Here is a 16,372-nt window from a genome sequence, read left to right as displayed (position 1 = left end):
TAGGAAGCATGTTGCTCTTCCTCTCCTCTGCTTTGGCTACTGTTGTCCCGCAGTGTGGACAGGGGCCTTGCTGAGACCCCTCCTAGCCAAACAGTATGACGGACCATTCCTCCAGATAATATCCATAGCACAGTTTTAATATGTGCTTCTCATATTGCCCACGTTGGTGAGGGAACCTGACCTAGGATAATATAGCTAGGACTGCGTTTAAACTTGGCTATAAAACCATTCTCAGCAACAATGTTATTGAGTTAGAGTTCTTCATCTGACTGCATTGCTAAAGCCCTTTTCACCTTCATGTCTAGGCCTAATATTATATCTAAAAACAGACAAATCAAAAGAACTGGAGAGCAAGGCAAAGGCCTGCAAACAGCAGCTATGTGCACACAGCAAGAGGCCAAGAAGCGGAGTTGGTGTCACACAATCCCGACAGGACAAACACACAGGATGAGAAGAGGGTGCCTTTGAACCTAACCCGACTCCCGTGGGAGACCAGCCTGAGTCACGCTAATGCCCAGCCCCAGAAGAAGGGACTGTACAGGAACATAAGCTCAGGAAAAAGTATGAAAGAGCAACCAGGAGTTCAGCTATAGATTTCATTTGCATTGCAAAGAAGAGGTGAATTATTCCAATGGGGACTTGGACATAACATGCAAGTCAATAGACATGTCATGTCTGCAGCGTCACTGATGCTTTTGTTTAAACATGTGTGACGTACCTTCAGGTAACTTCCTCTCTGAGTGCAGATACCTGTGAATTGAAACAGAAACCATGGTGAACATATAGTGAGGCCACTTGAATCCTTCTTTAAATACGTATAAGCACTAAGGGCTAAATAACACACACACATGAAAACTCACAATGCCAGCCCCTAAAATAAGCTTTCTGGAGCAGAGACTGGATGTCCCAGCTCCCACTGACCCTGGAAGATAGCAGGTTTGGTTCCCCACAAATGCTTTTGCTCCTAATCCATCACTACTTTCCTTGTCCTCATTGCTGGATGGCTGGTGGGGCAGGACATAAGCACTCCCCACCCATGTCCAATTGGCTCTCACCATCTAGTGCTACAATATAGGAAACTCTGCAAGAAGCTACCAAATACCACTTGTTCTTTAGGGTCCTGTCTCTAGTGGCCTGGGACACTGGCTCAGCAGTAGCACCCCTCTAGCAAGCCATGCTGAACAGAGGACTTGCTAGGGAAGTGCTAGCCAGGTTTCCCCAGCCCAGGTAGACAGGGCTCTGCATAGTTAACCTAATCATGTCACTTTGTCCACAAGCGCAAGTGTTTGAACCCACTTCTGTTTCCATTGTTCGAACCAGCTTGTGAATAGACACTGGTTCTGGCCTTGCCCAGAGTAGCTGCTCTCTTTTTCATTCAGTGACAGAGTCTGCAGGTTTAGTGACTTCATTCTGGGGGGAGGTGCCCGATCGAGAGCCCGGGAGTCAGTTATCCTCTAGTTATCCACAGAGCGCAGAGACAGCATGGGCAACGGTAGGGCATGCTTCCCCCATGCTGTCCCCACAGTGGGCCTCAATCCCAACCCAGAAGGACCTCTCAAAAGAAAAAAAGTCTTTAGAAAACAGAGCAGATGGGGCGCAGTTCAGGGGAGATCTAAACAGTGGTGTTAATTACATCAATAAGTCCGAGTGGGTGTCACATGCTGAAGGAGTGGGAGGGTGGTTAGCCTCATTCCCCTTTAACGTTCCTGTTTTTCCAGCTACAACTCTGCCTTCCCCCTCTGTGTGTAACTCACAACAGCTTACACGTAACACCATTTACATCTCCACTGATTTTGGCCCAGCCTGCTGCTGGCTGGACCTGCAGATTTCCAGTAGATGGCAGCAGGAGTTACATAGCTAGGCTTGTGCTTGTTGAAGGAAAAACAAAATGGACCATTTGGGTGAAAAAAAGGTTATTTAACCCTGTGTAATATTTAAAGAGATTGTTATCGTCTTTTACTGGTGCATTTCATGTGTAAATCAACCTGGGCAAAACGTATATTGTATGTAAACTGCATTGTGCCTCTAGTCATTTTCAAACTATGATTATCTCTAGTTACTGGCTAGTTTCGAGGAAAGGGATTAGCCATACAGGGATAGACAAAATAGGAAGCGCTGGGTGATGAATACGCAAAGCAATTCAAAGCAAAAGTCAAGCCAGAAATGCAGGACATGGCTGTATTCAAAAGCAGTGATCAGGAGACCAATCCCCTAAACAGATTCTTCCACGACTGTTCTTTCCTTCTCCAGAGGCTGTGGCTACACTGGCACTTCACAAGGCTGCACCTTTCTCGCTCAAGGGTGTGAAAAAACACCCCCCGAGCGCAGCAAGTTACAGCGCTGTAAAGCGCCAGTGTAACAGTGCCCCCGCGTTGGGAGCCGCGCTCCCAGCCCTCGGCGCTGATCCCCTCGCGGAGGTGGAGTACCAGGAGCGCTGGGAGAGCTCTCTCCCAGCCCTCGGCGCTGATCCCCTCGCGGAGGTGGAGTACCAGGAGTGCTGGGAGAGCTCTCTCCCAGCCCTCGGCGCTGATCCCCTCGCGGAGGTGGAGTACCAGGAGCGCTGGGAGAGCTCTCTCCCAGCCCTCGGCGCTGATCCCCTCGCGGAGGACCACGTGTGCGCGCGACCACACTCACCCTTCAAAGCGCTGCCGCGGGAGCGCTCCCACAGCAGTGCTTTCAAGGTTTGAGCCCTAAGGTCCATCGCATGACAGCCTTTGCTACCTCCAGTCTAGGAAACCGTCCTTGTAATACTTCTTCAGTCACCCACCTCTGTTCAGACTCCGCTCTTATGGACTTTCTGCTCTGCCACCGGGGTGACAGTCAGGATATTTACGCCTATAAATAAAAGGCATCGAAAGGGAGGCTTAAGGTAACAAACAGAAGAGCTGCCCCAGGAGTGGACTAGTAATAATCATCATCACTGGCCACAAACTATAGCGGCAAGGAGCCTGCCTGGAGAAGCCCCAGTTAAGAGCAGCGGCACAATCAGCAGGGAAGGAAGGTTCAAGTCAGTAGCAGAATAGGGGATTTGTGCACACAAAGGTTCAGGAGGAAAAAGCACCATTGGAAATTCAAGTTCTGTTTTAACATGGAAGGTCCTCAGTGCTGGTACTGCAACCCTTCCCTGCTCTCACCTGGAAGAGCTGCTCTATTGATGACCTTAGTACCACCATCCTGAGCCAACATTACAGCACTGGCTGAGCAAGGTACAGTGCAATGTTACTGTAAGGTTCACATGGTTGGAATGCTGCAGAGAAATCAACAGGCTCATCCATTCATACCTCTTAGGACTATAGATGGGAAGGAACTGTGCTTGCAGGGAAAGCGAGAGAGAGTGAGGCAAAGCTCTTCCTCCCACTCAAGCCCCTATATACTAACAAATATTCCTCTCGCAAATCAATCTTCTAGCTCCCTCCCACGCCCCTCCTGCAGCTCTCTCCAGGGAACACTTCCAAGTAGGGGAGAGGTTGCAGCTCTTCGCTGATGCCATTTTGGGAATGTTGTTTTACATACTGGACGTGCTGTGGTTTGGGTGAAATGTAAGAGTCTGGCATGAGGTCATGACAAGAAAAGATACAAATGGGCTCCTTCGGGAGCTTTTTCCATGGTTTGTTTCCTGAGAGATTTTTATTATTATTATTATTTTGAAGTGATGCTGCAGTGAAAGCAACCACAGACGGAAATAGTTGAAACTCATCCACTGAGCACCAAAATGCCCCAACCCGATTTATAGCCATTTACAAGCGACAGGGGATTCCTGGCTGTGCTTCTTTGTTATGCTAGTGGCAAGTTCCAAGACAGGGCACCTTCCATATCCCCTTCTAGGGGAAGGAGAAAGAAAAGCAGGATCCCTGCAGCAAAGGATTCAAAGAATCTCTGAAGTCCTGCAGGGAACCCAAGAAATCTCTCTGCATTAAAAGATTCCTGAGATTCCTAAGGGACCTGCAGCCTCAGCTCCCCTTAAAATCAATGGGAATTGAGGGCCCTTGGCACATCATAGGTGCTCAGGAATTTGCAATATTAGGACCTCACTGTTTAAGCAAAGTTTCCATTGGGCCAAATCCTGAGGTCCTTCTTTTTATTCAGTCAATACTCCTCCCAGTGAAGTGTATGAGCCAGCTCCTGAGCGGCCCTGAGCACAAGCAACTTCCACTAAAGTCAATAAGGCGTGAGTAAAAAGTGAGTGAGGATTTCAGGGTTTAGCTCACAGGGAATTTAGAGAGCAGGAAACTCCACTGAGAGGGAAGCAGAGTCAAAGTCCCAGTGGGTAGATTGCTGTGTTGGTGACACTCTGCTCAGAGAGAAATTGTTCCATGAAATCCATGACTTCACTCTAAGAGGGTCCCACTGTGGGGAACATAAAACCCTACACTGTATTCACTAGGCTATCTGCTAAGGCATACTGAGGAAATACAGTTTGCAGGAGCATAGCAGGGAATGCAAGGCGCAGCTGGGGCTCCATTTAGGTTCCTGTCCCCTAATCTGCCCAATTAATCTGATGAAATAGATGTGGAGCAGGAAGAGCAGCCAGTCTCCTAGGAGTCCCAGGGATGTTACATACAGCGAGAGATTTGCCAGATGTTGAATGTTTACAATCTGAAATACCTCCCCCACCCTAACTGGACTGGCCAGCTGCATTTCCCCTGCACCCAGAACCGCACTGTGTAGGCAAAACACAGTTTAAAACATTCATACAATCTATGCTCATTCATATTTCAGCAACAAAGGATGGGGCCTCGCCAATTCAAAGTAATCTGGAGAAGGGGTGACCCAGGGATCTTCCAGTTCACAAATGACGGAGCTGCTTCATCGCTGACACTGCTTTCGCCTCCGTACTGTGTGGGGGTGGAGTGTGGAAAGGTTACAGCTTCAATCAACTACATGAACAAACTGCTAAAATCTTAACGATCTGGGGGAGGCTATTCCCAGAGGGATCTATTATTTTGTTTAAGCATGGTCACTGTTACCAAGGAAATAGCTTTGCTGAGTACTAACGAATTTGGTGCCTTCTGCTCAGTTTATTTTTGTGGCTCTCCGCTCAGGGGGAGACATCAGAACAACCTCGTCAGAATAAAGAATGAGGAAAAGGCTGGAAGAAGGAAAGAGGTGAGATTCAGAAAGGGAATTTATAAGCTAGCAATCAAGGTGATGTATTATAGCTGTGGGCTGACTCTCCAAAGAAAGTGGTGGAAGCCCAATCATTTGAGACCGCAAACACCAGACTCAACAGAGCTCTAGAAAAACATATAGTGAGAGACCATTTTACTCGGACTCCATGGAGATGGGCTGCATGGACCTTAGATGGCACTCCTGTCTCTAACCTCCTTGATTCTCCCCACCCCTGGAATTAGTAAAACGAGGCTAGAAAAAACACTGGAACATGTACAATACAGAACAACCTTGACTCTTGCAAGGAGGGACAGCAACATGAGGTCCCAGCACCAGAAGGAAAACGTTCAGGCCTCACCTGTTCCTCCTTCGGAAGTCTCATCACCACTTGAGATTGGAGCTAGAACACAGACAGATACTAAATCACTCAAAATGAATCATCCCAGGAAATCCTTCTCCAGGATGGAGTGAAGAGGCGTCCAGGAAAGGGGAGGAGGGTGACATGGGAAAACATAGGGCTACATTATGTTTTCACTTACATGGTGAAATCAGGAGTAATGCCATTGAAATTAATGGGGCACAGCTGTGTAAAACGGGTGTAAGATCAGAATCAGGCCCAAGCTCTCCATCAATGTGGGAAGACGTCCAAGACAAAGGGAGCAGTGGGTGCCACATACCATCATCATCCACCTAATCATCTGAAGAGGAACCTGCTCCTTGCACATCGTGTCTCTAAGCATGAGCTGGAATTCCTAAGTCAAGAAAATTCTGCAGTCTTCAGCCTCAAAGGGAGTTTTGTCAGAGTAAGGTCTGCAGGATTTGGCTGGATATTAGCCATTTTCTTTACCTATTTGCAATTGGCATTCAATTAAACCCCATATCTGAATATGTCCCAGTACAATGTACATGGGACAACAAATACATTTTTCTTTTGTACTTATGTCCCAAATACAAATCAACTCTCCCATGGCAGCCATACACAGCACATGAAAGATTCAAGCCAGGGCACTTAACCACAACAAAGCATCAATGACACTCAAACAGCATCATTATCAGCTCATAAATGATAAAACACTAAGCTCCCAAATACCATCTCCACAGGGCTTCATTTAGAACCCCCCGCTGAGTTTACAGCCATTTGGAAACAAACGAGGAGTTAGATCGTTTTTCTGAATGGAATTGACAAGAATTGCTCAACTAATGATACCTTGATGTAGCTTTCTACGTGGCCTCGTTGATATAAGTTTTATGGATGCAGTTGCTATAACAACATAATGCACAATGGTTAAATTAGCAGCTCCTATTTTCCACTCAGTTTGCTCTGGCCTAAGCAGCGAAGGGATTGTTCTTTCATATTCTAAATGGGAAGAGATGAATTTCACTAGAGGAAGTGGGTGTGCAAACCCCAGTAGAGAACATTCCATTTTATCTTAAGCCAACAAAACACACATTCGCTAGGCAGGAGGGTCTGTTTAAAATGGAAATGCCCTGAGACTCATGCAAACCAAAATCACCTCGATGCCATCCATGACATCAGTGTACAACCCCATCTCTATAAAACAAAAGTGCTTCTAATCATCGTCTTCTAAAACACGGGTTCTCAAACTTGTCCATCGCATGCACCTCATCAGTAATCATGTTTACCCTTGTGCGTAGGGACCAACTGAGAACCCATTGTGCTGGGCACAGTACAACAGAGTAGTGTACAGTCCATGCCATGAACTTTTTACAAGCTAAATAACTTCATGTTAAAAGGGGATTGTCTCATGGTCACCTCCCCCCTTGTTCATGATGGGTTGGAACCACCTCCCATTTCCGATCCCAAAGCATCCCTGTGGCGACTGCAGCAGTAGCTTATGAGGAGGAGGTGGCGTATGAGGACAGCAGAGATGTATTGTTAGCTGGCTTCAGTGCAATAAAATAGTCACATTCTCTCCTTTTGATCTTCCTTTCGTCTCTCCTTTCCACTGCTCTGTCTCTCTCGGGAGTAACCATTGTTACGTGACTAGCCAGCTCTTCCTGGACCACCAGCAAGTGCTCTGTGGCCACCAGTTAGTCACAGAACACAGTTTGAGAAATCCTGCTATAAAACGAAGCCCATCAGTGCCATTTGATGGGTGTAAAATGGATCTGGCGAGTCTCAAATCAGCCACAGATGTCACCCCACCCCCAGCATTCTTGGCAGTCTCCCCAGATCGAATGGGCGATGAAGCTTCAACCTCACATGCTTTAGAGGCTGGTGCAGGGGGCAGAATGGGATAACTTGCACTGCTGCTGTCCAAACTGTACCTGTTCTGTGGAAGGATTTCAGCTTCCAGGACTGTCAAACTAACACTTTTCAGTAGCAAAAAGAAAAGGAGGACTTGTGGCACCTTAGAGACTAACCAATTTATTTGAGCATAAGCTTTCATGCTCAAATAAATTGGTTAGTCTCTAAAGTGCCACAAATCCTCCTTTTCTTTTTGCGAATACAGACTAACACGGCTGTTACTCTGAAACTTTTCAGTAGCAGACTCTCGCATACTTACTCATTTAAAAGGCAAAAACTGGGATAAGGCAGGTGGCTTAATCACTGGGCCATTAAGGGCTTGGAGTTCTGCAAACGGGCGAGGAACCATGGTACGTTTCTGGAGCCACCTCTTCTGACAGAGACACGGTGAAACATCCAGCCCCTCTTGGCCAGAGAGTGGTTACTGGGACATGGGAGCTTTAAGCATGCTGGGGAGAAGAGAGGACTCTCCCCGGACTTCCTTCCAAAGAATCCCAAAGCACTGGCATGGGAAGATGATGGGGTGGGGCCCATTACAGGGACTGTGTCCATCACTTCATTCTTAGGTGAAAAGAATTTTGTAAAAAAAAGTTTCTTTTCTGTTGGTTTGGGGCTGCCTTCAAAATCCCCACAGGAGGATTTCAAGCAAAATGCTAATGTATGCTTTTTATTTCTTGCAGAAAAACAAATCCTCCCCACAAGCCCTGACATTTTATAGCTATCCACAAATCTGGGGCTTGGACACATATGAAATAGCAGCAACTGGACCAGCCACAAAAGCAGTATGTCAGGAGACTAGTATATGAGAGAATCCTGGGGTTGGTCATGCAGCCCACTTGACCCCTGCCTTTGGAGGGCATGAGGCAGAAGTGACAGGGTCAAACAGGGTGCAAAATCATTTAATTAACTGGAATAGCACCCCAATTTACCTTTTTCATCTACAAGAGTGCCTGGGGGATCCTGCAAGACAGTTTGAAAGGCTAACTGTGTTAGTCCAATGCAAGTACCATACGTGGTACTAGCTGACACAGAGACAGGGAGGGGAGAGGGTTAATTCGATCTCTTTGCTGCTTTTTTTCCCATACAATCATATGGGGAACAGCAGCAGGCAGGAACATCAATGCGTGTGAAAGGTCACCGCACATGCTCTGCAGCTCTGTCTGAAAGCAGTGTGTGTGAGAACTCATCAGGGCACAGAAACCATGAGTGATGTGGTCATGCTCTAGTTCCTCTGTGACACAGGCTGCCCCCACAAAAAAAATTAAAGAAGCAACAGCAGCAGCCACTAAAAATAAAACTTAATCCCTCAGTAGCTGTGGAGCTGCTGGATTAAATGAATGAGAGCAGAGAGTGACTCTGTATTTGGGGGGAAGACACGTTAAAGAGAACAAAAACAACAAGGAGTCTGTTGGCACCTTAAAGACTAACAGATTTATTTGGGCATAAGCTTTCCTGGGGGAAAAATGCACTTCTTTTTACCCACGAAAGCTTATGCCCAAATAAATCTGTTAGTCTTTAAGGTGCCACTGGACTTTTCGTTGTTTTTGTGGATACAGACTAACACGGCTACCCCTCTGATGTTAAAGAGATGCAGGCCTGCTAGACTGCAGGGAATGGAATTCAGGGGCCAGAGTCTCTTCCATTCAAACATTCTTCTAAATCCATCAGTGCACATGGGACGTGAGTTGTGCATCACATTTTGGTGAAAGTGCATTCATAACACAAAGCTAGGAGTCAGAAAGTGTAGATACAAAGGGGCCCAGAACAGGATCAGCAGAGTGGGGGCTTGCAAGCCCACAGTGAGGGGCACTAGCGGAGAAATATTGGGAGAGCACAGGAGTAGAACAGATAGGGGTGCACTGGTCACGGGTGCACTGGCAGAGTTTTGGGCAGTTCCCACAAGTGGAATAGCAGAGGGTGCTGCAGGTCGGGACTGAGGTGAATCGGTGAGGTCCAGGCAGTGCTTGGCTCTAGTATTAATCTTTTACTTCCACAGGCACCACATGCACTCTGTTTCAAATAGCATTTCGGCAAGGCGCGCAATGGACTGTACAACATCGCTGTACCTTAGAGCTGCGTAAAGGGCGATGTGGTTAGCGTGGCCGCTCACTCCTCCCGCATCAAAGGTTATCAGCTGCAAAAAAACCCACAGAACACAGTTATTTAGCAAAGGAGCAGAGTGCAGTAAAAGGTTGCAACTAAATTCGAGGGGGTTGGGCATTTGTGTAACTCAGCACTGTCCTAGCCAGAAGGCTTGAGTGAGTCCCATGTTTGTAAAGCAACTAGCACAATGGAATCCTGGTCCATGACTAGGGCTCTGAGGTTCTACAGTCATACAAATAATACATAAAATAAAATAATAATAATAATTCAGACCCCATGGTGCTGAGAGAAGTGTAAAAGCCTAGACAGAAAGATGAGAAGCGTCACTTCCTAAATATCCGGATACACGTTACTAATAATAATCAGACCTCACAGTTACTCTGAAGAAGTTCTCTCTCATAAACTCCTGGTTACTGGATCCAGGAGAATCTACTATACAAGTCCCTTTCTCCTGGAGTTGACAGATTACTGGGGTGCATGTGAACTGCAGGGCAAGACTGTGCTTTGTTAGGCCCTAGACCATGACATTATCACTCAGGCAGGAACAGCAGGCTCCATAAATCACTTTTGTGCCTGTAATGGGAAGGCACTTCAGGATCACACTGTGAAAAAACAGCCTGTTTCTGGAATATGTTATTTTAACCAACCAGCTAACAGTGTCCTGTGTTTGGCTAAGGCAGGCTCTTGGTCAGGTTGGAACAATATACTATTATTTGTCTGCACAGGGAAAGGTTTTATTTCATTATTCAAAGGTAGTGTGGTCTGTGGTCTGCAAAGAAATCAACACCTCCCTAGTGTCTCCTTCCTTGCCCAGCCTGTTCTGTCCCTTTAGTACTGGGAGGAAATGCCACAGCCTTGCTTACTCACAACTGTTCCTTTCTCCAACTCAGTTTCACAGGCAACGCCCAAAGCACTGGGTAAAAGGTTGAGGGAAGATCAAACAGTCTCCCCACCTGCTTTGCAACCTGCTGCGCCACCCACCCTACAGGAAGAGCAGCCCAGGCATCCCTTTCAAACACAGAAGGTGCTTTGTGAACAACAGTCAAAGACAGACTCAGGCCTTGTCTACACTGGCACTTCACAGCGCTGAAACTTTCTCGCTCGGGGTGTGAAAAAAACACCCCCTGAGCGCAGCAAGTTTCAGCGCTGTGAAGTGCCAATGTAGACAGTGCACCAGCATTGGGAGCCGTGCTCCCCTCGGGGGTGGGGGGGCGGTTTTTACAGCGCTGGGAGACGGGAGCTGCGACTACACAAGCCACATTAAAGCGCTGCCGCGGCGTGGGTCGTGAAGACATACCCTGAGAAAGATCCAGAAAACACGGGCACTGGACAAGCCTTTGTAAAGGTTCTCCACCCTATGAGAGTCCCCAGTTACACTTTTCATTTTGCTCAGCAGCTGTAATTTGGTGCAATGAGTTTGGCTACCCAGCAGGAGAATTAATTGGTCATTATTTGACTCTTTAGAACGTGTCTGGTGGAAGCCCCACTGGTTTTTGCCAGACATTACGAGTTGTTTCCTTGGTATCTCTTTCACACCGAGTAAATTTGCATAACTCAGTACTGCCCCTTTTTCTGTACTTGGCATCTTTTTGAGAGGCTATTCCCACTACAAGCATGGTTCTGTGAGGTACTGAGCTTGCCTGATCCTCCTGGATTTCAGCTCATACAGTATGTCACACACTCAGGCCCTAAGGCAGAGAGCTGATCGAGTTACGATAGAACACCAGACAGTGTAATGAATTCACATGGAGCTCTATACACCAGAGATAAGACACTGTCCTTGCCCCCAAAGAACTAACAGTCTAAATTCACCTTTACACCAAGTCATACATTCCTTAGGTCACAATTAGTCCCAATGATTTTAATGGGAGTAGCAAGGTGCTACTCCACATAAGTCAGAGTGGGAGAATCTGGCCCTAAGACAGGACATATTTACAGACGCACAGAGCAGCATGTACTTTAAAAAACCTACCAAAACAAAACATACTTCACTGCATGCACGCATCTTCCTCTGGGGAGAGGATGAGAGAATAAGCCACCCCTGACAACTGTTAGTCACGTCACTTAGGCTATGTCTCCCCTGGCAATTGAACGACAAAACTTTTGTCTTTCAGAGGTGTTAACCCCCTCCCCCGAAAGACACAAGTTTTGCCGCCACAAATGCCGGTGTGACCCGTGCGTTGTTGGCAGGAGCGTTTACCTGCTGACAACGTGAACGCCGTTCGTTGGGGGTAGAAGTTTTTTGGCGGCAGGAGAGCCGACAAACAGCAGCGACGCTGCGTGACTTCTAGCGGCACGGCTGTGGTAACACAGCCAGGTCGTTAAAAGCTGTGCAGTGTAGACATCGCCAAAATGTGCTACTGGAAGGTGCTCAGATACTGGGGGGATGGGGGAGAGATAAGAATCTCTGTCTACCGTACATAATTAAAATAACAAATAGCTTAAATTGGGATAGTATCTGAATGTGCTAGACAGACTGTACGGGATTGATTTCCAAATGACGTTGCTTAACTCATGCCCAAGATATTTGTATGTGAATCTACTGTGCCTACAAGCATGCAGATGTGTGTGCAGTTATTCATTGTACTCATCCAGTGACCTGTCTTGTAGGAGAAAGGCATATGGGTGTACATTTTACCTGTATAACTTAGGTGATTACCTTTGAAATGTTGGCCCTGTATTCACAGGTATCACTTCATTCACTGCTGACATGCAGCTTATGATTGGCAGTGACATCTCATCTGTCCGTAGTGTTTAGGGTCTATCACACAGGCCACTGATTTCATATAGTCTGGTTGCTGTATTCATTACTGCTAGTATTCTGAAAGTACGCCGCAATCACATTTCAATGCATTCCCTGGCCCTTGGGAATTTATTTTATAATCTGACTTCCCAGTTTGTGTTTCACATGCTGGAGATAACTTTCACAGAGGAACTTTTGCTCCTTCCACACAGTGCATCGGTCATAACCATACAGCTAAGGGTAGCCTAGAATTCCTCCTTACCTTTAAAGGGTTCAGAAGCTCAAATAACCTGGTTGGCACCTGACCAAAAGGACCAATGGGGAAAGAAGATACTTTCAAATCTTGGGGTGGGTGGGAAGGCTTTGTTTTGTGTGTTCTCTTGGGAAGCGGAGAAGCATCAGATCAGAAAACTCCTTCTCCTATAAACCATCCAAAAGTCTCTCATATTACAAAAATTGTAAGTAAAAGCCAGGCAAGGTGTGTTAGATTATCTTTTGTTCTGCTTGTGAATTTTTTCTTTGCTGGAGGGAGGTTTATTCCTGTTTTTTGTAACTTTGAAACTAAGCCTAGAGGAAGTTCTGCTGTGTTTTTGAATCTTTTGTTACCCTGTAAAGTTATTTTCCATCCTGATTTTACAGAGGTGATTTTTACCTTTTTTTAAAAATAAAATCCTTCTTTTAAGAACCTGATTGATTCATCTATTGTCGTAAGACCCAGGGGTTTGGGTCTGTGACCACTTTGTAACCAACTGGTTAGGATATTATTCTCAAGCCTCCCCAGGAAAGGGGATGTAAGGGCTTTGAGGGATATTTGGGGGGAATAGGAACTCCAAGTGGTCCTTTCCCTGATTCTTTGTTAAAACACTTGGTGGTGACGGTGTACCCTCCAAGGGCAAAGAATTTGTGCCTTGGGGAAGTTTTAACCTAAGCTGGTAGAAATAAGCTTAGGGGGTCTTTCAAGTGGGTCCCCACATCTGTACCCTAAAGTTCAGAGTAGGGAGGGAACCCTGACAGCACCAGTTACATGTTTGGTTTAAAAACATAACCCAACCTGCTGATGACGAAAGCAAGCAAGCAATCAGGATAAGATAGAACAACCTGCACATCTTGATTCTGCCTGGGCTGGAACACGGGTGTGACTATTTCTGTGATCAAGAGGCTGGAACAGGAAATATTCTTGTTCAGTGGAATCTTTGGGGGTTTCCTTCTCCACATCTGTTCTGAAAAGGGAGCTGTGGCTGTTGGTGCTGATGGGTTTTCTTTTTCCAGATGATCTTGGTATCTAGGAGATGGAACTTTCACTGGTGGAAGCCAGCAATGCAGCCAACATAAACAAGGAACCAGAAATCCCTTCCGGAGGGGGCGGGGAGCACAGAGGAAATCTGCTCAATTACCAGAAGAAGAGCTAAGAGCTCTAGACTCTGAGCTTCCTCTGCAAATCAAGCACACTGGAGAAGAAAAACACTGGGTCTCCTGACAGTTGCTGGCACCGCCTAATATTTTAAAATGCAGCTCACCTCTGCTCAAGGAGACCGACGGGATAGATATTTTCCTTTCTGTGGAGCAGATTCTCTGTTCTTTCTGAGGAAGTGGGCCATCCAAGAAAACACTGTAGGAGCAACCTGCTTTTATAGCCCCATTTCCTCCACATATAATTTTTACGGGCTTGGAAAGGTCATTAGAAATTACACCCTATGCGGTCTCCTCTTTGGTCCTTTGTGGGGCAGGTTTTTGGAAGACATCCAGCTGGATTTGGAGAGCACTTTGGCCCTCTCCCACATGCTGTTAAACAAGAGAAACTATAATTTAAAATAATGGGCTATTGGGCCAAAATCAAACCACAGTCTGCATCGCAGCGCTGGCTGGACTGGAGCTGCAGATGTCTGGGTGAGTGCCAGCTCTTTAGGAAAGCCCACAGGACCTTTCATTCTTTTGCCTGCCTCAAGCACACCTGATAAAACTACAGCACAAAGAAAGGTGGGAGAAAGCAGGGATGGCAGAGATTCTTGCAAGAGGCGCATTCAAACTGTGCATGCTGCATTATGTTCCCAGTGTCCTGCAAAGCCATATAAAGTCCTTTCTACACTAGAATATCAAATTTGAGTCTCTTAAATTTCAGGAGCTGGAGGATTCTGATTCAAAACCCCAGATCTGAACCCAACGTCCAGAGTTTGAATTCCAAAACTAGAGGGGGCCTGGCTGGTTTGGAGGTGGCCCAAGATGATGGGAATCTTTCTAGAGCAGTTGAAGTTGAGAGATTTCCACCAGTCCCAAGTGGAGAGTAACTCATAAGATTCTGGTACCTTTGAACCCAGCTCTAGCTCTGCCCCAGCACAGTCTGAATGCTAGCTCCTCATCCCATTTCTGCTTTCACCAAGCCTCCAATAACACTATTGCCTGAGATCCTGACTAACAGGCATTGCATCATCTAGAGGTTGTCTGAGGCCCAAGCAATAGCATGTAACATGCGGTACATACACTAGGTACTTTCTAATCCAGATCGAGACAGACTGGCTTTGGCTGATACTCCCTGCACTACTGGCTTTTACTTAGAAATCTAGCAGGCAGGAAATTATTTCCAAAGTTTATAAATTAGTTTTGGCTTTGAGTTCACCAACCTTTAATTTCTGTGTCTCCACTATTTAATGTTGAGCTAGGATGACACATGTCCCTGTAGCTCTCAAAGAGATTGAGTTACTCGCTGACTTCCAGGGCAATTGGGGAAATGAGTAACTATGTAATAGAACAGAAATACACAGAACATAGTGTGACTCCCTCTCCCACAATCCCTCCTTTCAGACATGCTGGAACTCTAGCATGTCTCCCCATGGCCAAATGACACAGGAGTTCTGTAAATACGAGATATAGTTCTCTGTGCAACGATTCTGGAGAAGAGCTGGGGTAAGGTCTGGTGCCTGTCTTAATGGGCAAAAGGGTGTGTGTTTTTCAGTCATGTTAAGTCAACTGAGTGTAGCCATGTTAGCCTGTAACTCAACCAGGCTTTTCAGTCATGGTAAGGTAAGTCAGCCAAGCCAACGTGGCTGAAACACCCAATGTTTTTGCCCGTCAAGGCCAGGGCCCTAGTCTCTGGACAGGAGGGCCCCCTGTTGGATCATATTAAAGAAGTTCTGTATTAAAATCACAAATGAGTTTGATTCCCCATAGTTTAAATTCCAGGGTATTACTAATTAAGAGGTCTCTTGGTTTTTGGTAGTGTTTCTCTCCCTCTATGTGTGAAACTTGCAAGCTGCTAATTGTGTTAGACATTCTAAGACAGAGTCTGTTCTCAAAGCAATTCTTTGTAACAACAACTACTCACACAGGGAGAGACTCAAAGCAATACTCTGTAACAACAGAAACAGCACCCAGAGACTTCCTGCCCTTTTGTTGTACTCATCTCGCTTTGTTAACAATTGTGATTAAAATAGAGATAGAGGATGTATGTGGATGGATGCTTGGTGTGGATAATAACTGAATGATCAGGGAGGTGCCAGCCTAAGAATCCAGTGTCCATCGGCTGAAGAAAGCGTCAAGTGGAAATAACTAGAGGACCCCCGGAGGGCAGACTGGAATCCACCCAACAGCCTCAAGAATGGGAGAACCAAAGAACAAGATAACATCTGGCAGCACGGAGCCGTCAGGAATGTGCCATCTGCTGATCGATTCAGCAACAGCATGATGAAACAATTCCCATAGACTGGCATAGGAAGAAATTCCTATAAAAATGGACTCTAGAAAGTAAGAAGTTTGGGGTCTGATTCTGCAAACCAACTTCCAGGAGCATCAGATGAGCATCTGACAACGCCCTGCTCCCTCCTCATGTCCAGGCCACCTGTCCAGTGGCTTGGCATGAGCAACTCTAAGGCTGGTAACTATGATAACAACCTTGCAGAACCTGTGTGTGTGTGTTTGTATGAATGAATGTGTGAATAAATATGAGATTGAATGGAATGTTATAGCTATAACTAACTGCTTACAATGATTCTTTCTGTATTCACAATAAATGTGGCATTTTGCCTTTTCCCCTTTAATAAGATCCTGCTGGTTTTTATTTTATTGGTATAACACCCCAACGTGGGGACAAGAGCTACCTGTAGCCCACACCACAGAGTTTTACAATGTAGAAGACACCCAAGTTGTAGGTGCTC

The 16,372-nt window shown here is 46.2% G+C and overlaps 1 protein-coding gene across 1 annotated transcript in view; it reads right to left on the bottom strand.

Moving 5' to 3' along the window:
* PIGL (phosphatidylinositol glycan anchor biosynthesis class L) overlaps positions 1-16,372 on the bottom strand; it is an 86,681-nt gene that overhangs the window by 8,340 nt on the left and 61,969 nt on the right. Inside the window, exons 4-5 of the mRNA XM_073315457.1 lie at positions 9,445-9,512; positions 719-750 (exon numbers count right to left, since the gene is read on the bottom strand). Coding sequence (XP_073171558.1) covers positions 719-750; positions 9,445-9,512 — 100 coding nt within the window. The remainder of the gene's footprint in view (positions 1-718; positions 751-9,444; positions 9,513-16,372) is intronic.

This window comes from Lepidochelys kempii, chromosome 17 (assembly GCF_965140265.1).
Source record: "Lepidochelys kempii isolate rLepKem1 chromosome 17, rLepKem1.hap2, whole genome shotgun sequence".
Taxonomy (NCBI): Eukaryota; Metazoa; Chordata; order Testudines; family Cheloniidae; genus Lepidochelys; species Lepidochelys kempii.
This window is presented reverse-complemented; position numbering and strand designations above follow the sequence as displayed.